Source organism: Filicampus tigris, chromosome 1 (genome assembly GCF_054856515.1).
Source record: "Filicampus tigris isolate MCC_2025a chromosome 1, RoL_Ftig_1.0, whole genome shotgun sequence".
NCBI classification, from domain to species: domain Eukaryota; kingdom Metazoa; phylum Chordata; class Actinopteri; order Syngnathiformes; family Syngnathidae; genus Filicampus; species Filicampus tigris.
The window spans coordinates 24,288,121-24,315,006 of NC_141217.1; the positions used below are offsets into that span (position 1 = coordinate 24,288,121).

At 38.7% G+C, this 26,886-nt stretch overlaps 2 protein-coding genes across 3 annotated transcripts in view; both read left to right on the forward strand.

Moving 5' to 3' along the window:
- The window catches only part of LOC147153346 (uncharacterized), a 156,840-nt gene that overhangs the window by 107,146 nt on the left and 22,808 nt on the right, over positions 1–26,886 (forward strand). The window lies entirely within an intron of this gene.
- gata5 (GATA binding protein 5) lies at positions 11,255–23,877 on the forward strand. Of its 2 annotated transcripts, none has more exons than XM_086044131.1 (7): positions 11,255–11,507; positions 12,145–12,839; positions 15,801–15,970; positions 17,407–17,535; positions 19,062–19,146; positions 20,575–20,705; positions 22,416–23,877. In XM_086044131.1, exons 2-7 carry the CDS (start codon positions 12,296–12,298, stop codon positions 22,536–22,538), a joined length of 1,182 nt encoding a protein of 393 aa, XP_085900257.1. In that variant the 5' UTR covers positions 11,255–11,507; positions 12,145–12,295; the 3' UTR covers positions 22,539–23,877. The 2 variants fall into 2 exon arrangements, with proteins under 2 accessions (XP_085900257.1, XP_085900266.1); XM_086044140.1 differs by having other exon boundaries at positions 17,410–17,535.

The window sequence follows — 26,886 nt, forward strand, 5'->3', positions numbered from 1 at the left end:
AAGCTTCTTTTCTTTGCATCCAAGTTACAATAAATTAGCCACTTTTGTCCCTCTGGGTTTGTTAGATAATGTAAATCTAATTTAGAAACCGCAGTGAATGTTTATTTGGGATTCAGTTTGTGTCCAAGTTACCTCAAGTAAACTAAATTTGCCTACACACGTTTAACACTATACTATTATCTCAGTCAATAAATCATGCATTCGGTTGTGTGCACGTCATCTCACAAACTAGGCATCAAGCTAGAATTTTAGGTCCACACTCATAACCATATGTAAGAAAAACTGTGGTTTAAGACAAGTGTGATCCATTCCAATGTGTGATCCTCCTGCTTAAGGCACACTTCAAAGAGAACCCTGATGGACTCATTTTGCAGACAGATGTATGTGAAATTGTAGTTTGCAGAGATAGCAGAAGTATACATGTTCTTTACTCAAGTGGAATGACCTCTCAATTATAAAACTGATAAAAATCAACCTATTAATGACATTTCCGCAGTTCTTTTCCCACACCCTACCCTATCTCTTAATTTTAGAGGTATGCCTAGAAGTTGTATTGGTTAGTTATGATGATATAGTCAAAAGTGAGGCTGAAAGTAATTGACATTTTTTTCGTTTTGCTTTTTTTTTTGGTTGTTGAGAACTGCAGCTGACACCAAAAGAACACTGCTGCTTCCTGACTACAAGACTAATTGCCTTCGGTAAGCTATGCAGTATTTTTAAAGCGGAAGTCAACCCAAACATATTTTTTTCAAGAATATGTTCCCAGCAGGCCCACTAGTTGAAACACGGCATTCTGATTAATTTTGCGTTTTTGGAATATAAATCAAGCAGCAAAATGTACTCGTTTTTAGACCTTTCCGGGGGCGGCCATTTTGTCTTCTGTCGATTGAAAATGACCTGTTTTCTGAATCTGAGCCGTGATCGGTCGTTGTGAGCTGTTGTGATGTCACAGAAGTGACAAAATGGCCACCCCCAGAGATGGCTAAAAACGAGTGGATTAATATTTATTCCACAAACGCAATAGTTAACAGAATGCCCTGTTTCAACTAGTGGGCTTGCATAGAACATATTCTTGAAAAAAATATGTTTGCGTTGACTTCCTTTAATGCTTACACACTAGGGTGTGTTTGCAATGCATTGACTGGATACCATATCTCCAGAAATAGGGGGGAGTTTCTTCCGATTTGGCACAAATGTTCTTTGGGAAAAATTATTAGTTTTTGGAGGTCAGATGAAATAGCGTAATTTTTGTCTGCCTATTTGCCCATGGAAGGTCAAACAATTGTCTTGTTTTGTGTGACTTGATTAATTTTGCTGGCTTGTCAATAAACTGTGGGCACAGTTTTTCATTATGTTTTATTTTCTTATTTTAGATGTTTGGTTGCAACCCCAGCAGTGGCACAAAAACATCAAAACTAAACAAAACCATCAATCCTCATGTCTCCTCCCGGCCAATGGATTATGAATGGCTTTCTGCGTAGGATAAAGATAAGACTTGTTCTACATATTTTGATGTTCTTTTAATAAAATTATTTTGTAGCAGCTCTGAAACTGTACTGTTATTTGTTTCATTCACAATCTGCATTATTTTGCAAAGCAGCTAAAAAACATTAACAGTAAAACATTATACAACAACATACTGTATTATTTATTTACAGATATTTACTGGCAACTTTAGTTGCCAGGTAATTACTGTATTTATTAGAATACAAGACAGAGTTGTAAACCAGATTACAATGAATTGCTGTTTTCTCAAAAAAAAAGGTTACAGTAAGTAATTGTGATTTACATACAGTAAAAACTTGTAAAACATTAACAGTAATATGTTGTAAAATATTTATACAGTAATTGATTGTAAGTTTACAAGACTTAACTGGCAACTTTTTTGCTTGTTATTTACTGTAAATTCTACAGTCAATTTGTTACAGTGTACTTTCACATACTGTAAATTAGTATTTTTTTTAAATAGTCTTTATAGTCCTATTTATAAAATTAAAGATTTTTTTTTCGCTCACAGCTTTGGTAAATCAGGCTGTAAGTCATCAGCTTCATCTTAAAACCAAATTGTAAGCTGTCTTCTGTGAGATGTGGGTGATGTCTGTTTTCCAATATAATTCATGTAGCACGTAGCATCGGGCATTCTGTTTTCTTCCAAAATGATGCTTTTCTTTGATTAATCCATCGCAGGAGTCAAAAAGCTCAATAAATCTTGACGCCAGGTGACGAAGGTTGTGACGCATATTTTGGGTGACAGTAAAATCAAAATGTTTTATTTTAATGTTATAAGATCACCATAAACTTCCAATTTTGCCGCCTGCCCAGTAAGCTAGAGTCCCTCTCTCTCCCAATGGATCAGCACAAGCATCCCACCACTTAGGTTTGCTGCAAACTGAGACCTTTCGGACTAAATAATGATAAAGAGTTAAACAGGGTGTGAAAGATCCTCCCCTACAGTCCCATAAAAGGCCAATTTACACAGATCATTTACCAGCACTTCGACTGCTCAATATAGCGACACAACCAGCTGTCACACAGACTGCCTGCAAATTCAACGGCACTTGTGTGAAAGAACCCAAAGTGAACATACACTCGTATGTGGGCGAGGGAGTTTTTCCACTGCTATCGGCATGTAGATTTTTTGTGAGCATCAACCTTTGTGTTTTTAATATACTTTGTACCTCTAAAGTGTAACAAAATCTGTTGTGTGATACTGGTTGACTGAAATAGTGTTTTGGTTTTTTTAATCATGGAAATGGGAAAAAAATGTTCCAGGTTTAAACTGTTGTAAAACCTGCCATCATAAACTCTTAATTAAGTGTACAGCCACTGTTTTTAGTAACATTTCAACATATCTAAATGGCATACAGTGGCAGAGCCGCGGGTGGGCCTGGGTGTGCACAGGCCCACTCAGATTGAGAGACTGCCCACCCCGTGAGATTCATGAAAAAAAAATATACTTTTACATTTGTAGTAAATTATGAAATTATTTGTGTTTTTTTTAATTGAATATTAATAATGGCATAATTGTGGTTGTCTAAGGAAGATCTGAACTTCGTGTTATTCGATTTGTCATTTTATTTGAATATACGGTGTGTCGGGACAGGAGGATTGTACAGTATGTCATATCAGTTTATCTTCATGTAAAGTTCCAGCCCTTCATGTGTCTCATTTTTTTATATTATCGTCCCACAATCGTAAAAAGTAACTACTGCAAAACCTCCTTTGAATATTCGTCTTCTTCTTCTCACATTTTTCTATTATTGAGGGTCTTTTTTTTTTAAGTTAATCCTTTGATGCTAACCTAACTGAGATCACGTAAGGTATGCTGGGCTCTTGCAAGATATGCATGACTGCCGTTTGAGATTTGTGACAACTTTCATCTAATTCTGAATTGTCTGGCCTCAAGAACATTCGACTTTTTAGGTTACCTCCTTGGCCTCCTTGACTACTAATAGTCGGTATCATCCCTGGAAAAAACAAAACAAAACACATATCGTCACTGTCCTGTGAAAAACACTTATCTCCAATTTTGGAAACCTTTTTAATTTTCACATTAATGCGGTGTCTGTAACGCGGAAACACTTTTCATGTAAAAATTGTTTTCACAGGACAGCGATGATAACTTTCTATCTCAACGATACATTGACAGAATCTGACAACAGAAGATGTCCACAAATTATGACAGAATGTTTTTTCCATAAAAAAAGGTACCCGTACTGTATACATACCATCTTAGCCAGAGAAACTCTGAGCAAACCTTTGACATACACCTCTTTGTCTACTAAATGCAGTGCAATATTTTTGTGTGAAATCCGACCAAACTCTCGTGAGAACCAGCTCAGTAGTTACTATCAGTACTTGGCAGTCCTGTGTGTGTATGTGTGTATATTCTACTCCCCGGTCTGGACCCAACAGCGGTAGTAGCAGCACCAGCAGTCCAGATAGGACCTGACAGGCTGAAATGAAACATACAGATAGTGACATGGCGTCCAGGCAGACAGGAGCCAGTCTCCCATGGGTGCTGGAGATTAGGCTGACTCCTACTTCACATTCCCCAGCCAAGCAAGCAACACGTGCATGGGGCCTGTTCTGACCCCTTTAAATCCTTTTTCTGGGAGACGTTCAGCTCTGAGTCACACTCATGGTAACTTGTAATAGAAGATGTGGACGATGACATCATTTTTCATAAAGCATCATGGATACAAATACCACTTGTCGCAGGAAGTGAGGCCCCTACCTATCTGTGTAGCACCATTTAAGATGACTAAATTAGAGTGGACACACTTTTAGCCTTTACAACACACTATCAACCTTGAATTGATGCAAATAGTCAAATATTCATGAATTAAGCTCATTTAGTCATTATTTACGCATTAAGGCCTAAAGCGCCTGGATCAACATCTCCCCAAAACCTAGGGGCGACTATAGTATCACCCTCTTAAACTTGAGGTTCTCCCAGAAATTCAACACCGACAAAATAATTGATATCTCAGCCCCTGTGGCAAATAAAAACATAATCAATACTGTATTTGAGTGGGGAGTTTCTTGTTATCCTCTCATACATTGCCTTAAATGGCCTTCCATTAGTGTTTCTGTCTAGCAACTTCGACCAACTTCCACTAGCACCGCCCTCCCACTGAGCGGTATTTGAAACGAAAGACTCACCATGGAATGGAAGCCTCACCGCAGTCGGACTAAATTCGTCTCCTTTTAGGACCCAGAAGCTGTCAAAAAGCCTCAGCCGCAGCCAACGGAAAACGGAAGGCTCGCCGCGGCCATTGAAGCCTCACCGTTAAAATAGACGATAAACGATTACATAAACGGAAAAAATGGGCTTCCGACTATGTTTCGTTTGTAAGTTTCCTGTCTTTCGTTTATCACCTACAAAATGGGAGGATAGGCGGACTGGTCCGTCACATAGGAGGAATGCCCAGTTCTGCTTAACTCTTTGAATGACTTCCTACTAAATTCTCCTAATATCATGTTGAAACATGATTACGCCCCTCCAACAAACACACACACACACACACACACACACACACCGGGTGCAGACGGATTCTAACCATGCATAATTTCTGTCTGTCCACATCCAGCATCACTCCATCCCTAGCGAAAGAGAGGCCAACAACAGTCTCAGCTTTATGTGAACACAGTCATCTGCCATCACGTGAAGAGGAGGGATGAAGCGGGAATCAGCCGCCGCGATAGCAGATATCTTTTACTCCTTCGCCGACGTCTTCTCCAACATGGCTGCTCCCGGCAGAGCTATTCCAGCATGTCACTGCTAACGGGTCATGGTGGGTTTGGGTTAGGCTGGAGGTGATAACGCTTTTCCCTCGTGATGAATGAAGTCCAGTTGGGATCTTATCTGGAAAGATCATTGCATCAATTTGCAACAATGACAAAGAATTAGGGGGAAAACCTCTAAAACATGAGTGACAGCACATACATTATTAGCACATGCACACCAGCATGTTCTTTGATAGACAATAAATACCTTAGCGGAATTCCTGACTTATCTTGCAGGCATGTACATTAAAGATAGAGACCGAAATTCCACTCAGGCCCAAAGAATGTTGAAGCAAAGGACAGTTACACCACGAGTGATCGAAGTCGAAAGGTATTTTCTGGACCTGAAGGCGACGCCTAAATGGGAGGACAGGCTGGAGCAAAGAGTCCGAAAAGAAAATTGACGCAAACAGCAAATACGTGGCCTGCAGCGGGAAATGCGCCACATTTACGGACCTGGCTTCTTATTGACATAACCACTGTGTGACCGCGGTGAGCAGTATTACCACAGGACCCCTTGACACAAGGCCAATGAGCGCCAAGCGTGATGGAGGGTGTAAATGACGCTGTGGTGGAGCGAGTCCTCACCAATCACCTCATTCATATGTTCACTATCTGACTCCTATAGTGAGAGACGAGAATTACTCCGTGTGCTAAACCCTCTTGCTGGCCTTGTCTCAAGTGTGATGCAAGATGGTGCACGCAGAGTTTATAAACTGAGCAAATGTGCGAAATATAATCCAGGTAGTCCAAAACCAGCATTACCTCAAACGGTTCACCTGACGAACAAATCAGATTTCACATTTTTTAAGAAAAATACACTTCCCAGTTGTGTAAAATTAACCCGCCTGAACCACTGTCATGAGTAATTATCTTGTGCGAGTTCAGTTCAGTGAGCATCAAAAGGATTGACTCCAAAAGTGTTCAGATTTTACCTTGTTTTTTCTCTCTCTTTTCTTCTATTTTGTTCAAAGGGCACCACAGAAGAGTAATAGTGATGAAAATGTGACAACATAACAACAAGCAAAAGACCAAAAATGTGACCATGACAAGGAAAGTGGCACACATCTTTTGTGGTTGCTCAGTGAGTCAAAGTCAGTGATGCATCGACAATAAAAAAGATAATAAGAACAACATGTACGCCAGATCGTGAGTTGCGTGTGCAAGTGTACATGTGAGGTGATTTATAGCCCAGTCCAAACCATGAGTCACTCATCATCAAAGTTAACGGTACACATTTTATAAGCATTTAGCATCTTTTAGCCCTTTTATCACAACAAGTCACTCATCAACAGAATTAAGGTTGACTATACTGAAAAAAAGTTGTTGTTGAATGTACTCCATCTTATTTCGTCAAGTGGTTGCATAAAAAAAAAAACATCTGGATCCAGACACATTTTTAAGTTGATGGTCATTTTTTAAGTAGACTAGACATCTACTTAAAAATGTGTCAGAATACAGATGATTTTTGTGCAACCACTTGATGAAATAAATTAGAGTAAATTCGACACACCATTTTTTTCAGTGGACATTATTTTGTTGTTGCAATATTTTTATGGATTATTTTAACTTTTTACTTTAACTTTAACGTTTACTTATTTGTGCGCTTAAAAACGGTTTGTCAAAACATTGCCTAAATGAAGGCTTTGTGATGGCAAAAGTCAGTCGTTTGAATTTCTGTTATTTATTTTTTTTTTTTTATATGGTAAAAATGTATTCAACTTGGTAAAAATGTGTCCTGGAATTAATTATGCTTTACCCCAAAAAAAATCATTGTGTCTTTTGTCGAGGGTTCCTACAAATATGAAACACACTTCCTTGCTAGAGGTTCGACTGTACAGATTTGAATGTTATCATCCTCGTAGAAGTACACTGAAAAACATGGTGAGTTGAATTTCTCAATTTTATTTTGTCAAGTGGTTGCACGGAATAAAATCATCTGGATCCAGATACATTTTTCAAGTAGATTATATAAAGTGTATCTTTTTTTAAGTACACACTAAATTTTGTAGAGTACATTTTGCGTCAGCGTAAAATTTACTCTGAGAATTTTACGCTGAACATTTTACTCTCAAATTTTACTCAGTTTACTTGGACCAAATATAGTCTTTTTAGAGTAAAATGTACTCTCCGAAATTTATTGTGTAGACTATGCACAATTTTTTTTTTATCAGTGTATTACTAAAGGTAGAGCGTGACAAAATGGAACTTGGGGAAATACTACATTGTTCCCCTTCCAGTCTTGAGTCTTAAATAAATTGTGTTTCTGTAGTTTAATAAAACTCAACAAAAAAAGTACAGTAATTGAACATCTGGTTCTTCAGGTACAAATATTTTTTTTTTTAATGAATGGTAGCATGCCATATATCAAATTAAAGCTTGGATATTTGCCAAGCTAAATGTAGAAGTAACACGTTTTTGAATGCTTTGCATTTCTTGAGTTAAAGGCTAACAAACAAGTGGGGGTCAAAATCAAAAATCTCCAAATTTCATTGAGCCATTGTCAACTATAAAAAGGGTAATAAACAGAAAAAACACAATAACAATAACAGCAGTAACAGTAACAACAGCCAAATGAGTCTAATTAGTCACTATAGACCAGACTCAGTATTTGGTTGGGCCACCTCGGCTCCGAACCATGGCTTCGCATCATCAATGCATAATCCGAATGAGTTGACGGATTCTAATTTGAGGGTTAACCCTAGTGTTAACAGCGTTACAAGCTTGCAAGCCTACCTGGCGCAGTCTGTTTTGAACATTTTGGGCCGAAATCCTACGTGCTCCCCTACCACGAGCCGTGTGTATCAAGTTTGGAATGGATGGTGCTTTTATAAATCGCATACACGGAGCGATTGTTCGTATTCTACGGTCTTTCTGAGGAGTGGTGACTCGGGGACGTCCGCTTGGTCTGCCCTTGACATCATCGGTCTCGTGGTAGCAGCGCACCAGGTATGAAATAGTGGCGAGAGAACAGAGAAAGATTCTTGCCACTTCCCTCATTGAGTGTCCATAATGGACGTAAACCAAAGGTCTACTCCTATCTAGGTTAGAGAGTTTACGTTCGACCATCTTGGACGAATGAGAATGCCGTGCTACTGAAAAGAATATTGGTAGCGGCCCACGTGGTCAATGTCGACGTGTGCCAGCAAGCACAAGCAGGGACTGACCAGTCGGCCAGAAAATCGACTCACAGCCCACAAGTCTCTAAATGTTGCTAAGCATAAAAAATGTTAGAGCATGGAATGAGAGCTGGTTGGAATTTTGCAAATTTTCATTTTGACTCCTGCCTTGTTTGTTCGTCTTCAATTTGAGAAACGCAAGGCATACTGTACGTCTTTGTTATTTGCAAATTTAGCTCATGACCTAGAAGTATCTACAATTTGATATAGGCCATGTAACCATTTATAAAAGACATACAATATCTATATTTTATAACTAAAGAACCAGATCACTTTTTTATTGAGTTTACATTTACTATTGGAAGAGATATTCTGATTAGACAGTAACCTCTGGAGACAAATGTATGGTTTATGTGTTTTAAATGTTGAACTGGTGGGTATATAACAACCCAAATAAAAAAGATTACATTTTGATGGACTCTGATTTTATGATAGCAGCTTTAGAAGCATAGCTATGCACTGGTGCATTCTGAGGAGAATAGAATTTCTGTCATTGAACACAATGAATAACCTCAATTAGCCAAGTTGGATAAAACATATAAGGAAGAGTAAATTAAAAAAAAAAGGATACTATGAATTAGCATACAGTAGCTTTTATACTGGTGGACCACCCCTCATGCTTTGATATAGCTGTTATGTACTGTTCAAACTTCGTACAGTGCAGTTTGCAGCACATTAAATTGATATTTACTGTACTTCTAAATCTAAATGTTTGTACAACCGTGGCCATGAAGACAATTGCACTTCTCACCTATAGAAGAAGCACTGGAGCTCTCGCTATTTTATCTTGGTAAAATTTAATTTTATCTCGGCAGTAAAACACAAATCTTTATTTATATAATGTTATCTTTAATCAATTACTGCACACGATTACACAACTTTAATTCTTTGACGTTGCATTAAAAAGAATGTAAACAAACGTTAGGATTTTATTTAACTTTACTTCATCCTGTAAACATGTGCTTGCTATAACTTAACAATGTAATTGCTTTCTGTTGTTATGTTCAAGTTAAAAGCAAAACAATGGCAACAATAATAATAATAATGAATAAATGAAAACGTGAATCCTTTATAAACCACCAAGCAAACAATTTTATTGCACTTTGGTAACTGTCTCTCTGAATGTTTCACATGACCATATACACATAAAGCAAAATATATTTTATGGTAGGCTTGCAACACCCCCCACCGCCCTCTCCCAACAAAAAACAAACAAACAAAAAACATAGAAACATAATAAAATCATACATGCAACAACAAAAAATACAAAAATGGTTGACACATCGCGTGCAATGTCTTCAAAGCTACGAAAGAATGCATTTACAACAGTGGGTGTGGAAATGTTTCACAATATTCAATATTGGACCATTGGGAGAGCAAGAAGAAGAAGGGAAGCAGACAGACTCCAGTCGATGTGGGTGGAAGTGGGACACCAACGTGAGGCGTCATTAGAAGACTGCAGACCAGACAATTAATGTCATTACTTGTCGGAGGTGGCGAAACAGAAAAGTCCGAGATTAGTCTCAATTCTCATCACTAGAATCACTTTCAGTTTAAAAACTATTTCGTTATTTCTATAGACCTATTATAATTATCTATACTTGGTTAGGATTTTTGGTATTTATTTTAAACTACTGCCATATTTCGACTGATGTTTACTCACAATACATATTCATATTTTGTCACTTTTAAAATGATAGTGCAATCCAAAGAAACGTCACTAGATTATGTATTTAATACTTCATTTTCATAAATAAAATATGACCATATGTCCATAAATAAAAATATGACCGTACGTCTATTCTGTACAAATCTGAAATTATTATGTCACTAGTGGAGTCAAAATGTAATTTTATCAAGGGGAATTGTAGCCACATTAAAATGGAAAAATCATTCACGGTGCTTTTTGAAAACCCTAACTCAAACGAACGCGACACACGCACGTACACACTCGCGCGCACGCACGCACACACTCGCGCACACGGCCTTTATCCTCCAAACATGCGGAAGCCTGAAGCCCTCGTAATAATTTACGAGGTCCAGTGTTTTGTCGTTTTATGAGGGCTAAAACTATTATTTCATTATGATTTTTTAGATTTTCTATCTATCTATCTATCTATCTATCTATCTATCTATCTATCTATCTATCTATCTATCTATTTATGAAAAACATTAAAAAGGCGAGATTAGCACCACATTTGTTGACTTTAATTAATTAATTTATTTTTATTTTACCTAATTTCTTCTTAAGACGAGCGTTTGCTGCTGGTCGTTAAATGAATAAATAAATATAAATGCCAGTTCAAGTCGAAATTGTTTCACGTGACTTTCTAGGCAAGAACATGACATCAAAATTCGTCATCTTGCATACATTATTAAGTCGTTATTGGACAGCATGTCGCATGCCAATAGTTGCAAAATGAAAGTGAAGTTACTAAATGAATGAATCTGATTAGTAGCTATAGTAGGCCTAATACTGCAATCATTTTTTTTAGATCAGTCTGTAAACGAGTCATTTTGCTAAAAGTAAAATAAATCAAGTTACTAATTAATCGATAGTTCATTCTGTAGTTTAAATTTGGAATTGTAAATGTCTTGCTTTCGTTTGAAAAACAAAAAAACAACAGAAATTCAGCATACAGGTGTAAGTGCCCAAAGAGGCCTTTCTCTGGGGGTGGGGGGCACCTATGGCCCTCCTCCACTGTAGCAGCCTTGCTTTGGGCCTACCTCCGCGCTAGGTCACGTGTTCCGAGCGTATACAAAATTTCCAGTAGGAGAGCGCCTCGACACACACGCCTATCAGCAATTATCAGCCACGGTCCCTATCTCCACGCGACGCAGGGCCACGAGAGGACAAGAAATAATTGGAAAATCCGGGACTTACTTGAAAGGACTACTCCGTTGAAACGCCCGCATGCTTTGGAGTCACTCTCCTCCTTCCTTTCACAACGTTTGCCTGCAGGGTGCTCTCCTTTGCGTGACATTTGGACCCCTCCAGGACGGATTTGTTTCTTTTTATCACCTGGTTGGCCTTATCTGGTAAGATAATACACTGCAAGAGAGCCCTTGGAACCAAATAATGTTCCTCGTGTATCCTTCCGCGTGTTATCATCAATGTTATGTGGATATGTGTGTGCGTGGTGTGCGCGCTTGCGCGTGATTTAGATTTTTTTGTGAGGAGTTGAATGCCTCCATGGTATATGAGGTTCAATTAGTATGCGCAGTTAAATCAAGCTCATCATACACGTGATAGAAGCGGAATTGGCTGATGTGATGAGGATGATTTATTTTAACAGCTTTGTTTTGATCTATTTTTATCCGTTTATTTAAACTTAGATGGCCATTCTATTTTATACTGAAAGGCACAACAAAGCATAATGACCACGCTTTAAAATGTGGATAAAAACAAAATGTTGATCAATTACACGGTCATATCAAAATCCTACAAAAAATGTTTTGAACTTTATTTTATTTGTTATATTTGTGAAGTTGCTCATCAAGGGAGAGGCAAGGCAAAAACGGGTGCTCAAGAGTTATAATTTCAGTTAGAATTTACCGCTACAGTTAAATTGTGTCGATAATTTATACACAACATGTGCATGCTTCTGTATTTTTTTTGCATGGAAAAAACTTTACGAGGTGGCAGAAAAGGTCCTCCAATTTTTGTCTTTTGCAGTTTCTGTGGTGTTTTGCTGCAACGGACCCTGGGGAGAGATCAAAGGAGCGTGGACAAGGTCTCACGCGCACGAAGGACTGAGACCAGCCCTCAGCCATTCCCCCCCCCCCCCCCCCATTTTCCTTAATACCAAGACGTGCAAATTGAGGAAATGTATCAAAGCCTGGCCTTGTCTTCCAACCAGTCCCCCTACACGCACGACACCGGAAATTACATGCACCCCTCGGCCAACTCGCCGGTCTACGTCCCCACCAGCAGGGTCCCGGGCATGCTGCCCACCCTCCCCTACCTGCAGACCTGCGAGCCGCCTCACCAGTCCCACGGCCTCGGTGCCCACCACCATCACCACCATCACCCCCACCACGGCTGGCCCCAGAGCACCGCGGACGGCTCGTCGTTCGCGCCCAGCAGTCCTCACCCCCCACACGGCTTCTCGTACTCGCACAGCCCGCCGCTGAGCACCAACACCGGCCGGGACGCCGCCTACCAGAGCCCACTTGTGCTCGGCAACAGCGGCAGGGCGGACCAGCTCGGCGGGGCCCTGGTGCGCCCGGTGGGAGGCTCTTACACCGGCCCGTACGCTTACATGAGCCCGGAGATGGCGACCTCCTCCTGGACGCCGGGACCCTTCGAGAGCGGAGTGATGAGCCTGCAAGGCCGCCAAGGAGGCATGTCGACACGGCGTTCCAGTCTGGGTAGGCCCCCTGTCATGTGCACTAGTTCTGCCCGTGGATTTAATCAATAAATACGGAATCGAAATATTTCACGCCAGCCCATGGGAAAAGTGTGATTTCTTTTATATGACTAGGTGAAAAACATTGACATTATGTCAGTATTACCTTTAAACTACGTTTAAATGAACTAATTAAATTAACGATTGTTTTAATGAGAAATCTATCATACGCGAATCTTCGTTTCTCATGATTTTTCACAATCCCTATATACCCAATAATAGAGCTGTATTAAATTATTCGCCTTAATAAATTATTGTTGTTATATTTTCAAATCTACACTCTTGAAAATATATGGATATAATTCATTAAAAAAAAATACAAATATATGTGAACAAAAACATTTGCATCATTGTGATTATTATTTTGCACTGAGAGGTATAAGATGTTGTGCCCATCTCAAAAGGAATAATCTTAAAATAATAATACAATTTTCTGTATGATAATAACAATTATTATTATAAATTATAATCGTCATCATCGTCACAATAATTGCATTAGATTAATACAATCTATTTTTTAATCGTATCTTGTTAAAAGATAAACAGCAAACTGAAAATAAATGTCGTTTAATGTTAGAATACATTAATAGTTGTGTGTAGTTAGTATTAATAATATGATGTCATAGTTTTTCCAATTAATTCGAGATTTTGGCTAATATTTCAAAATTCTATTTGAGTGACTTCCGTAGTTATTGTTGCTATTGTGTTTATTTACTATACCATTGTTATTTTTACCAATGTTAACAGCAATGTTTTCTTGTTTTTACCGCATTCTGTGTTAATTTCGCCATAATAAATTCTGATCATATGTTGCTAGTATTTATAAGAAGGTGGTGGCCTCACGTGAGTGGTATTGATTAAATCAAAGTCTTTTAAAATATCCCCCAAATTGTGGCGGGACAATACACATTCTTCTAGGGAAAAGCCAAGTAAAAACAATCAATTAAAATGTTAATCTAATCCCCGAGCAACAGTGCAGTGTTTTGATTTTAGGGCTCAATACACACTGACACAAGAGCCCATTGTCCCGAGCCATCAGGAGCAGTTATCACCTCCCCGATCACAAAGACTGTGATCAAGAATACTCAAAATGTCTATGTCCATACACGTTTGACAATACACTGACACTACTAAAATCTCCATTGATGTTCGTGGTGAGCAGTTTTTATTCATCCAATCATAGATTTGCTGTTATTACTAATCATTCACCTATATTTGCTGTTGTTACTAGTCTTTCACCTAGATTTGCTGTTGTCACTAGTCTTTCACCTATAATTAAACAAGACTGTAGAGGTAACACCGACCAAAATCCACCAGACACTTATTTCATAATGACCAATAAATAGAAAGAACACTATTTATTGGCACTCAAATTGATATGCAACAACTAATAATAATTAAATATTCAATCACATGACACGAACATGAATTAGAAAAAACATTAAATTATGATGTAAGAATAAATGCATGGACATAAACAACGACAAGCCACGGGCATTCTGCAGTGTGGAGGTACAGTATAACATGAAAAACATATGTTAGTTGTCTTTCCAATGATATTGAATAAAAAAGTTATGTCAAAAATGTCATAATTTGAAAATCAAAGAAAGGCTTGCTGTATGTGTTGAGATCTATTATAGTTCACAAACTGCAGAACCAATAAGTCTTTGGTCTGCAAAACCAAATTGATCACCTGTCGATATGTTGTTGTTGTAGTTTTTGTTGTTGTTTTGAATTCAGTCACTGTACTTTTTTTGGGACACAAATCGTGTTAATATTGGCATATTATAACATCAATGGAAAAAGCTTGTTTCAGCATTCATTATACTGTATAACATTTTCACATATCAAACCATGTAAACGTTGGCCTCCCAGCATTTGCACAATGACTTTTGATGATTTTCAAATGTCCCCACGCAGGGCAACCCTTATTAGATGAGTAATTGGGCATTTTGGCCAATTCATGCCAGGAGTCCGTTGTGTGTCAGGGCTGTGATGGATGGGGGAAACCCCTGGATCTTTTCTTACTGATAACACCCCACCTCGCTATTCCTTCCATTAGTCTCTCCAATGCTAGTTTTGATGTCTCTCCATCACATTGCTCAGGGAAGGAGAGTGGTGTTATTTTAAAATCCACCTCAGCTATTCATCACCCACTGGTCACAAAACCAAACCCTCGCCCCTTTAATGTGTTCAAATAAGATCCAATAAGTTTAAAGATGGGCTACATGTTACATTTAGTTGAAAGTTCACATCATACGACTGCTTTCAAAGCCCATATGCATGAAATTAAAAAAATCGCTGGCAGCGGGTGTAAACCGTCCATCCATCCATTATCGATACCGCTTATCCTCACAAGGGTCGCGGGGCGGGTGTAAACCTTGCATCTCAAAATCTTCACTTTTCAAAGCAAAAGAAAACTGAAAAAAAACAGCATGTTGAGCCATTGCATTATCAAGGAGAGCAAGCCATTTCAACTCTTTTAGTGATTAATTTGTAAACATAGCAGACATGTGTTGACTGACCAATTGTGTATATTTGTGGGAAAAAAAATGAAATGAAAATGAAATTGACCTCATTTGGCTATAGGATATTTCACAATGCTTTTTTCTTAGCAACTTAAACCAGATGGTTGACTTGGGAAACACGCATAAAAACAACACAATTGAGACACGGCACAACCACTGCTCTGCATTAAATGGAAAATACACATTACAAGTAAAGAAAGCTGCGTGTATTTGATGGGACAATGTTGCTGTTGTTTTAGTTTCGTCACACAGAAAAAAATGCATCTTGGTGGAATGAGGCATTTTAATGTTTCTCAGTCATCTTGTCTGGTATTCATAAAGGCTTCCAATGCTGATGTTTACATTTGTGCTCTATTAAGATTGTTTTACTGAAAGTGTTGAAACTGTTTGCTCAGATCTGGTGGAGGACATGGCCACTGAAGGCAGGGAATGCGTCAACTGCGGCTCCATCTCCACACCACTGTGGCGGAGAGATGGCACCGGACACTACCTCTGCAACGCCTGTGGCCTCTACCACAAGATGAACGGCATCAACAGGCCGCTCATCAAACCTCAGAAACGACTGGTAAGTGTATGAGTCTTGAATGTGCCTTTTCACCACAAAAGAAGGTGTTTTGTCAACAATAAATGCAAAGACATTTGACTTATTTTGGACAATGGAAACAGTACCTTTAATATAGGGCAATTATTAAATGAATCTCAATGTTCAAATATCATGTAAAGTGCAAGCACAAAAAAAAAGTTCAATTACCTTGTTATCGTCGATACCTTTAATGCCGAATTAATCTGATAATTAATTGGAGAATGAATTATTATGTAATTGAATTAAATTCAAATGTATTTCTTTATACATTTGGTTGAATTTTCATTAGTCTCAGTTGAATATTTTCTTGATTTTTAAACACAGTCACAGGATTTGGATGAATGAAAGCGATGATGTCAATTTTCTTGGCAAATGTCAGTTATTTACCGCAAGCATTTATTTTTTATGGCGCATATCTCGGGTGTGCGGATGTGCTCATTTTTAGGGGCATAGCCATCATTTCAGTAGCGGGTACAGGGAAAAGTTTGAATAAATATGTTCAAATAAGTGAGCACTGATTCAAAGCAAATATCAAGGATTGGGTTTGTTTCTAAAATCCATCCATCCAATTTCAACACAGCTTATCCTGTTCAGGTTTGTGGGCAGCTGTAGCCTCTCTCAGCTCACTTCCAGTGAAAGACGGGCTATACCCTGAACTGGTCGCCAGCCAGTGGTAGGGCACATATAGAGATGGACAACCATTCACACTCACATTCATCTGAGTCTGTCTCATCTGCTATTTGTACTTGGTCGTTGTGCGCTGACTATTTAGTATTTACGCCCCCCCTCAACTACACCCTCGCTCATTTTGGTTTGCTTAACTTGTTTAACTTTTAGCTGAACTTTTTTTCGGTGGAGACGTTTAATGTAAAGATGCAAACATTGTTGAAAGTTGAGTTGGCAGTCATGTAGGATAGGAGGAAAAAAAGGCTTTACAAATAGTGAGTGGCGTGTCAAGGCAAGGCTTCACGGCTGGTTATTTCCCACAAGTCTGCTACCTTTTGTGGAGCAGCTGTGGTTGGTCTTCCCAAAAACACCCGCCTTACCTGACAAGCTGCTTCTATTTGTCCCGTAGTGACCTTGCCCTTAGATGAGGTGTTTGTGAGATTCTCAGCACAAACGTGGCTGCTGTTGCTTGTGCTTTACAAAGCAAGATGATCGCTTTTGTATGCAAAATAATCTTTATTTATGTTGCTATTAAAAGGCTGTCCAACTAATGACTCATTAGTTATTTTTGCATTGGAGCCATGCAGCAATAATTCATCACTGTCGTATGTTTCGTGTCCCGCACTGACATCCTGTAATTCTTTTTCAAGGGAGCAGTTTGACTTAAAATGGAGTCCAAGGGGAGCCCTGTCTTGGGTCCGAGCCAAAGCAAAAATCCAAAGTCTATACTTCATTTTTGTTTTCACCCACAGCAGACCACATCTCGCCGAGCTGGCCTGTGCTGCACCAACTGTCACACTACCACCACAACGCTGTGGAGACGCAACGCTGAAGGAGAACCAGTGTGTAACGCCTGTGGTCTCTACATGAAACTGCACGGGGTACGTTGCATCTCACGGGCCTCTGCATGGTTATTAAGCAACTTGGATAAAACTGGTGTTCAGTACTTTAACTCTTTCTACATGTGCGTATCATTTTTTTTAATTTGCTACTCCGTCAAGTCTACTTTAAATCCTATTTGAGTTTTGGAAAAGTGTTCAGTTTGGTCAACCTTTTACATTGTTTCTATTATCAACATTGACAAAAGATGCCAAAGAAATGATTACTGTGGCACTTTTTGACTCCTTACTGTTGTGGTGCCCACAGGAGGTGCCTGTGTGGTGTGTTAGTCACAATGAGTGGTTAGCACCGTTGCCTCAGATTAGTGAAGTTATTAGGTTCAAAGAATACTATGGGAGTTTACAATGTGGAGATTTCTCCAGTTACACATCCGTCCATCCGTCCGTCCATAATGTGCATCCATTTATACACACTTGTATCTCAATCAAATGATTGAAGTATGCAAAAATGGGGCAAGGCAGGATGAACAAAAACATCTCAACCTCAAATATTCTTCCTTACCTCCTTGTTCATATTTCTTCCCTTTTTCTTTGGCTTTTTTTCCACTCATGCGATGTATGGCACATTTCTGCAAGGTTTTCAGGGATAAAAGCCAAAGAGGAATTAATTTATTGTTTTCAAATCCTACAATTAGTATAGGTTAGCACACTTGATTTCCAGTCAAGAGTTTCTGGGTTCGAATCTCAGTTTCGGCTCTCCCAAGTGGAATTTGCATGTTCCCCCCGTGCTCACCTGGCTTTTCTCCAGGTTCCTCTCACATTCCAAAGCATGCATGTGCGTTTAATTGAAGGCTGTAAACTGTCCGTTGCTGTAAATGTGAGTGTGAATGGTTGTTTTTCTAAACAGTAGCCTATGTGCCATGCGATTGGCTGTGGACTGGTCCAGGACGTATCCCGCCTGTCTTCCAAAGTCATCTGGGATAGGCTCCAGCTTTCCTGTGACCTGAATGAGGACAAGCTGTATAGACAATGGATGGATGGATAGCTATTACCGTAATAACAGTTAATTGTATGTTATAAAAGAAATGGAAAACCTCAAAATGTCTCATCAAAAAACGAATCAGAGACAATTGGACTTCTTCTTATTTCAAACACATCATTTTTCATTCCAAACAAGAGAGGATTCAAAGCTCTTGGTGTTTGATGCCAGCGCATGGCACTGTACTATGTCACATTCGTCATTCTTGAATTTATTGGTGGGTTTATACAATGATGTCACGTTACTTAGTGACTCACTCGCAAACACGAGATTAGTTTTTTTTTTTTTTTTTTTTACTGTTCTAAATCGTATACTGTTGTGACCTGAACTAAACTGTACCGTTTGGCGTGATGATGGCTTGAGAGTGTCGAGCGGCTGATATTTGTACAGCATAATGCCTCTCCGAGGGCACTGTAGTCGTTGTTATCAGAGCTGCAGTGTGGGAGTGGAGCCTGTGTGGGTTGTCATGACACCGTGGCCTCTGTTGTAACAGTGAGTCAAATAATGACTGCTTCTCACCTCCCTACAGGTGCCCAGACCTCTGGCCATGAAGAAAGAGAGTATTCAGACAAGGAAGCGCAAACCCAAGATGCCCAAGAACAAATTACCTACAGGTGGGGCAAAAGTGTACTGAAGTACAAAACAAGTCTTTATGAGAGCAACAACATGAAAGGATTTTCCTTTAAAATGACAGCTTGACAATCAGCTGTATTGCATTACCTTTTACTGAGAAGAATAACATCTTTGTTTTTACCAGATGAAAAATTTTGAAGATACTCATTCAAAACATGAAAGAAAATAGACTGTCACAGTAGCAATATCCACATACATTATGTATCAATAATATAGGAACAACCACCAAAGTAAAAACCAACACCAACAAATCAAAGTTAAAACAAATAGAACAGCTGGATTTGGGAGCAATTAAAATGTTTTAATATTATTTTAGCCAGAGGAAAAATTCACTTAAAATGAAGATGTAACATTTTGGCATGTGTTAATTAATAAATATAGCATAGTCATGCTACAGAAATAGTTGTATAATTTGTGATAAAGACGATGATGACAACTTGATACATAGTGTAGGGGTCTTCAAACGTAGGTAAACAGTTATGAAAAAGAGAAATCACATACAATACTTAGTTTTTATTAAACTATAAAACTAAAAAAAAAATACATTAATTATATAATATGTCAATAATCACGCCAATGTGTTATTACCGTACACCTATTTTTGCACCCCCCTGTATATATCAAGGCTAAAAAACTATATATTTATAAATATAAATATAATTTAAAAAAAAAAAATTACGCGGAGCAATTTTGCAAATCAATGACTTAATTTGATTAGCAACTTTTTATTTTTTGGTATCATTATTTTTTTCTCAGTTTTTTGCAGATGACTCCCTTGGACCTGATGCAAGGGTTTTTTTAAGCAATAAGAATATGATAATTAATTAGTTTTCTTTTTTGTATAATCAAGATTTTTTGTTGACACACTGGTGTCAAACTCAAGGCCCGGGGGCCAGATCTGGCCCGTGATATCATTTTATTTGGCCTACAAAGGCAAATCATGTGTGTTGACTTAACATGATTCTTTCAAATTGTCTTCACTGTTAACACAACATATGTGATATTGCAAGCATTTGTTACCAATGCCTCCTTTTAAAATACATTGAAAAATAGTTGAACAAACTATTTACTAGCTTCTGATTTCAAAACTAGTTATACATCAATTTGTGTATATGTGATAATATAAGGCGATCATACATTTCTATTGGGTTCACATAACTAGGATGTGGCCCTCGAGAAAATGAGTTTGACACCCCTGTTCGAACACATCTGTGCCCTTTGTATTTCCATGGTTTAACAGTCAAAAACATGAAGGTGCAGTCTGTCAAAAAAATTCCCACTTCTGCTTCCTAATCAGATAACAATTGCATAGCAAGTAATGATGAAGAATTTCATTGTTCATTGTTGGCAAACATAAAGAACAGTAGAACTGAATAGTCTAATGTCCGAAACACATTGTTAATCTTTAGGAGCACCCATAACCTCAGACAGTCGCTCGCCATCGTCACTCTCGGTGTCTGAGCACGCCTCGACCATCAAGAGTGAATCCAGCCTGACCTCTTCACCTTACGCTGGGCAGACAGTCACATCCGCCTCCCAGGTAGTCTCTTTCCTATCAATATATAGCATGGCAACTCTGACCTCACTGTATGTTGATACAATCACTAAATGAACTACTGATGTCATGCACCGAGACATTGAATTACACAAGTTGGTAATCCAACTGTCAGCGCTAACGTAGCCCCCAGGTTAATTTATATTACTTTTAAAGTGATATGCTGCATTTTTTTTCATAATTTAAAATGTTTCCAGTTGGCTTAAAAAAGACATTCTTCCTTCACAGTATATGATGGATAAAGAAATGCAGCAAAATTAACATCCACATGCAAATGCATAGTATTTAAGCATTCCACCCAGTTTAGAGAGGAGCCTAACTCGGTGTGGGTGAGGCATTGGACCCTATTTTTGTAGCCATGCGTATGTGTGTTCGCATAAAAACGGGCTCTTCTGCATTTTCAGTCCGGGGCAAGTCTAGTTTACCGTGTTTGGGAATATTAGAGTGGGCCTCTTTGGCAAATAAGTAGTTGTCTTGAGCTTGGCCGTTGTGTCGCTGTGACCATTCTCCTGGCTCTGCAACTTCCTATCTGTAGTTGCACACCTACCATTTGAAACCAGTTTAGACCGTGGAGTCACACATAGGAAGATGCATCCCTGCTGGTTTAGTGGTTACAATTCGGCGCTCTCACTGCTGCAGCCTGGTTTGGTTTCTGGTCAGGGAACCAGTTGAAAAGCTTGCATGATTTATGGTTGAAGGCGGTCTCCGAGTACTTGCTTGGCAGTGGCCAACTTGCAATGGTCATGCGCAAGTGGAGATCATCTTCTTGCAGTTCCTAATAAACGTACAATCTGTGCACCAATGTCCTGAACGGAGTCCAGAAAGTCCATTATGCTTCTGCCATGTAGACCGCATGCCTCTGCTGTGCTGAATTTAAAGGTAATGAGGGGAGCCGCTTCGATTGACCGGGACTCAAGATCGCTTTGTTCACTGCCACAATGGCGCAAATGCCCATTTCTAACTGCGCCCGTCTACAAACACACCAAACGAAAGAAAACTCAACCATGCGCAGAGTTCGATTGCACTTTGCATTTGACTTGGGCTGGGCAGGAAAATTTGAACAGTGAACAGACACATTTTCAGAAATATGCAGCCAACCAAAGAGTTACTGGTTGTTTAATTTCACTCTTGATATGTGAGCAGGCACTACAAAGATACAATTATTTCCCAATTAACGGTGGAATAGTCTTCTTTCTTTCTTTTTGTATTTCTTTTTTTCTTGATGATAGTTTTAAACTTTGTGAGAGGAAAAATTGAGCACTTTTTCAGAGAAAACTTTTATGTGCAACAGTTCTCCATCTCAAAATGACACGAAACATTTGAGTCATCTTATAGCACCTTGGCCTTACTACCATTCAATCCATATGTATAAATCAAAACACATACAGACAATTTGTGTTGGGTTGTCCACTATTTTTGGAGCGTGTTTAGGTTTTTCTTTTCTCCATTTGGATCACAGAGGATACTTCCCCCCCTGCCCCAGAAAGCCAACGGCTGTCTCTTCTCTTCTCTTCTAATGTCTACATAACCCTATCCGAACTACAAAGTACTTCCCCTATCTTTTCACTTGTCTAAGAGAAATGTATTAGAATGTTATTCAAAACCATACGATAGTTTGAAGCAGCCCTCAGCCTGAGTGGAAGCCGCGTTGGGTTTGTAAGAATCCTAATTGTTTATATTTCTTTTCTTTTGCAGACGGCTACCCAGTTGAACACTACAGTGTCATCAGCGCATATGGACATTAAATATGAGGATTTTGCCTTTACTCCAACATCAATGGCCCCACAGAACTCCTGGTGTGCTCTATCTCAAGCATGAGCCCTAAAACACAGTCACCCAATCTCAATGTCTTACTGGCCTGGACATTTGATGCACACACACACACAAAAGTGAGGGCGGCCGAGAGCACGTGATCCACTTGCAATGTACTACCGGTCTTACAACTTAAATGACTTAAATGAGAGTCAACCAACCTGCAAGATGCAACATGCAGGGTACCCGGATTTCACAAACAACTACCTATTATGGATCAAGCATATGCACCAATGCAAAGACAATCATATGAAAAACATACACATACACAGATTCTAATTCCATAGCATTTGGTTTGAAATTGTTATTGTTGTGTTTAACGAACACCATGAGGACATGTTACTGTCGCTGCAGAAATAAAACGGACAGAAAAACTTTTTTTTATGGCTGCTGAACACAACACATCTCCAGCATGTAGATGATTGACTTTTATAGACGCATTATTTATGTTGAGATAAGGGCAGTTAAGTGACCAGAGACAATATGGTTTGACTCCGCTTCCCCTTGCGGGTCAGCCAATGTTGCGTGACCTTCATGCAGGGTTATGTGAGCAATTGGTTTGTGAGATATGACAGTTATAAATTGAATCCCCAATTGTTCGTGTTCAGGTGTTGTGAGTACATATCAGACGTTTACCCTAACGATTGACTATAAAAGTGCAATGGCTCCACTAAAAAAAAAAACAATAAAAAATTAGAGTGAAATAATTAGGAACATAATGTAACTTCATTGTCATTATTTAGTTTTGTCTGCTATTTTCAAAAATGAAAGCGCTTTGTTGTTGTAATATTTTAAAGCGTATGTCACCCTCTGTTTCTTCTCTCTAATCAAAGTCCTTTCGAATCTGTTCAGGTTGAACTGATTTACTATTTATTAATTTGAATAATGGGGAAAGAATGAATGTAATAAAAAGTAAATCTCACTGTATAAAAGAGCTCATATTTCTGTCCCAAAATTTCTGTTCATTCCATATTTGCTTTTTCAAAACTTTAGGGATAGAACTGTTTGTAATTGATTTACATAATAATTTATTTTCATTTACAAATGTGTTCAATAACAATCATAAAAAATGAAGAAAAGCCCCAGGCAACACAGGTTAGTTTAAGTTAATTAAGCATTTATCATGGCTTCTCCGCTTTTGCTCGTCAGCCTTTGGTGAGAACGATATAAATATATATATATATATATTTATGAGATCCCTCTTGGTCTACAAAATGCAGTGATATGTGTTAAATGACATAACATAAAAGATGAACATCCTATTGCATACTATCCTGTTGTTTTCGAGTCACTTCACTCTGTTTGCATGCACATTCAGCAAGTGTAGCACTTGCACATCACAATTGCAGCATAATACACACCCGCATGACTTCATTCAGAGAGAAAAGTGTTTGTGTGTGTGTGTGTGCCAAGTGGTTGTCCAAAGGTTGTGTTCCAAGGTTGTGTTCCAACTGTGCTTTATGGCATCAATCCATGCTGATGAGGAGAATGCATCCCAGTCAGCAACAAGGCTGCTTTACTGCCACCATGGCGACATGCAGGCACCACTGCGCCAACAACACCGCCCTGCTTTATGGCGCCGGGCGAGATGTTACATCCTTGCTAGTCCTGGGAGAGGCCTCATCAGGTGCAGCGTGATCAGCTTGTCAAGCAAAGGGTAATAAATTAAGTTCTCGAAATGAAGAGCGGCGTTTTTAGGAGTTGGGAGCCAATCAATTGAAATGACTTGTGAAGATGTTGCATTATCATGTTTAGCATCACGTCCCCCCCGCCACCACATATCTCTTATACAATTGATGTATAATGTATATTAACATAAACTCTTTGTAACTAGCGTAGCATGAGGTGACTTGGCTACTCCACAATATTACAGATTACTCAACCTTACACAGCAAGATACCCACCTGGCCCAGCAGGACTCTAACCTTTTTCGTGCACTTCCAGTTGGTCATCATCTTCACATCATTGTAACTTTTGAGGAGATACAGTTAGAAATGACAAAACTCAACATAGCTCTGGATGCTGCAGTATAGTACCCCAAGTCTGCACAATGTTGGTTCGCTTTATTGCATTTTTGCTACCCTCAATTTCCTCTCAAATACAGTTCGGCTCCCTAGTGTGCTCAAAAGCGAGCTGAACTGAGAGCTGAGCCATGTGGGTAGTGTTCAGTGGAAAAGCAGCAGCGAGTACAGGAGATGCTCTGCGGTCACCACACCAGAAAATGAAGTTGCAATGTACACTGGTGTAGACTACAAAGAAAACAATTCTTTAAGGCCACATTTTTCATATCACAAACTCAGCAGAGTTAGTTCAAGCCTTTGGAAGCCAGTATGTAAAAATATGTTTCAGGAGAATCTGTTAAGATTGCGGCTGTACAACTTCAGTTATTTTATTATCCTTTTCTGGTGACATGTATTTTCATTTCAACATCAACATTAAACTCAAGTTTAGCCATTCAAGTCAGTATGCATAATGCCAATATGTATCATTATTTCTAAGTATTTCCAAAAATATGGAATTGCCTTTGGTTCATTTCTTCAGATAAATAAACCCTGAACTGAGTTTGGACCTGAAAGCAAGGCCCGGCCAGGTGTCAAGGCTAGGGTTGCCAATCGTCCCTTGAAAAACGGAATCGCCCGGTATTTAGGAACGTAAGTACGTGTCCCGTATTGAGTTGTAAAGGGATGCACTTTGTCCCGTAATATCATCAGAGTAAAAAATAATGTGTGAAATGTCGATGAAATTAATGGAACAACAGTTCTTTAACACACCACCTCCGCAAAGGCTAACTTCAAAATAAAGCTTACCAAATAATACATTGCGTCATTGATACCAATGCAAAAGCCTTAGTAAAACTTTTACTTTGAAGTTGACCTCCGTGGTGGCGTGACAGCTAACTTGACTTTCGTTTTCGACGTCTCAACTTGCCACCTACATCAACGCAACGCCATGCGGAAGTCATATTCAGTCGCGACTTTAGGTCGCTAACAAACCGCTAGTTAATTACGCTGTGATTGTATGATACGGCACAAGCCTCCGGTGTTAGTAGCAAGCAGCTGTTTTCATTAGCAACAAGTGCCTGGCTGGTACTTCAACAGCTGCTCCTTGCTTTTTTTAAACTCCTTTTTCAATATTGTGGAGATTATTTTGTAATGCACTGTCCATGTGTAAAGGAAGGTGCCTTAAATTGCACTTCAAGGTCGAAAAAATAAAACAAAACCTTGTCTTCATTTATTTTATAAAAACACTTTTGCTCATTAAATAGTTAAAACTATCAGCTCAAAATGTCTGGCATAATACCTTATATAATACCTTTTAAGAAGAACATTCTTATTTTATACGTAGCACAGTGTATAAAATAACAAGGTATCCTACCTTATATTGCATTCTTAAATCCTAAATTACCATATTAGACATTAGGAGTTTTTTTTAATGGGCAAAAGTGTTTTATAAAATAAATTAAGTTCTAATCATCTTTTTTCCCTTTTTTCTTTTGCTGATCCGAAACACAATCCGTGACCGATCTGAACGTGACTTATGTGATCCGTTGAACCACTAGTGAGTAGTCAATCTCCTGGTACTAATGTGAGTAACCCATGAAAAAAAATGATGTGCACCCCTGTTAATATTTGGAATGTACAATGAATGTCAGCATTGTATGGACAAACAACATATAATAATTTGGGGGTAGAATAAACAAGTACAATTGATTGACAAGTATGTTAAATAGATTAATGATACATAAAAGTAATAAATTGATGAATAATATATAAAGAATACACACACAGCCTTACATTAACTACAAGTTCAAACAGATATGCATAATTTTTACTGTACGGGCAGTCGATATACTACACTTAAACTATAGATATAGTAAACAATAAGTGGACAAATATGTGAAAATGTTCTGCTGAACTGATTAAAGGTGAGCTCATTTTAAGCCTCAACTATGTCATGTCTTGCTCTGTGTTTTACTCTGCAATTGTCAAAGACGTTTCTGCCAAGGCAGAAAACTCTTTGCCCTTGCCAACACAGTGAATATTCCGATTGGATAACAATAGAATCTTCGAAATTATTGATTAATAAATATATTATATATGAATTCATTGCAAATATCACTACTTTATCTTGAGGATCAATACTTAAAATTGAGCACTATGGATTGGAATATCGATATTTTGGTATCGATACGCCCATCCCTCGTTGAAGGCAGTCAGGTCGGCCGTCCCAGCCGATTAGGTGTCCCTTATTTATTTTTCAGGGGGTTGGCAACCCAAGTCAAGGCCCAAGTGACTAACTGCATGTCAGAGACAGCGTGCTCTGTTCTAACTAAGCCAAAACATATCAGTACTGC

Excerpts from the sequence above, each read along its gene's own strand:
- gata5 (XM_086044131.1), top strand. The coding sequence starts at position 12,296 with ATGTATCAAAGCCTGGCCTTGTCTTCCAACCAGTCCCCCTACACGCAC. Across the intron at positions 12,840-15,800 it reads GACACGGCGTTCCAGTCTGG|ATCTGGTGGAGGACATGGCC; the intron begins GTAGGCCCCCTG and ends CTGTTTGCTCAG. Across the intron at positions 15,971-17,406 it reads TCAAACCTCAGAAACGACTG|CAGACCACATCTCGCCGAGC; the intron begins GTAAGTGTATGA and ends TTTCACCCACAG.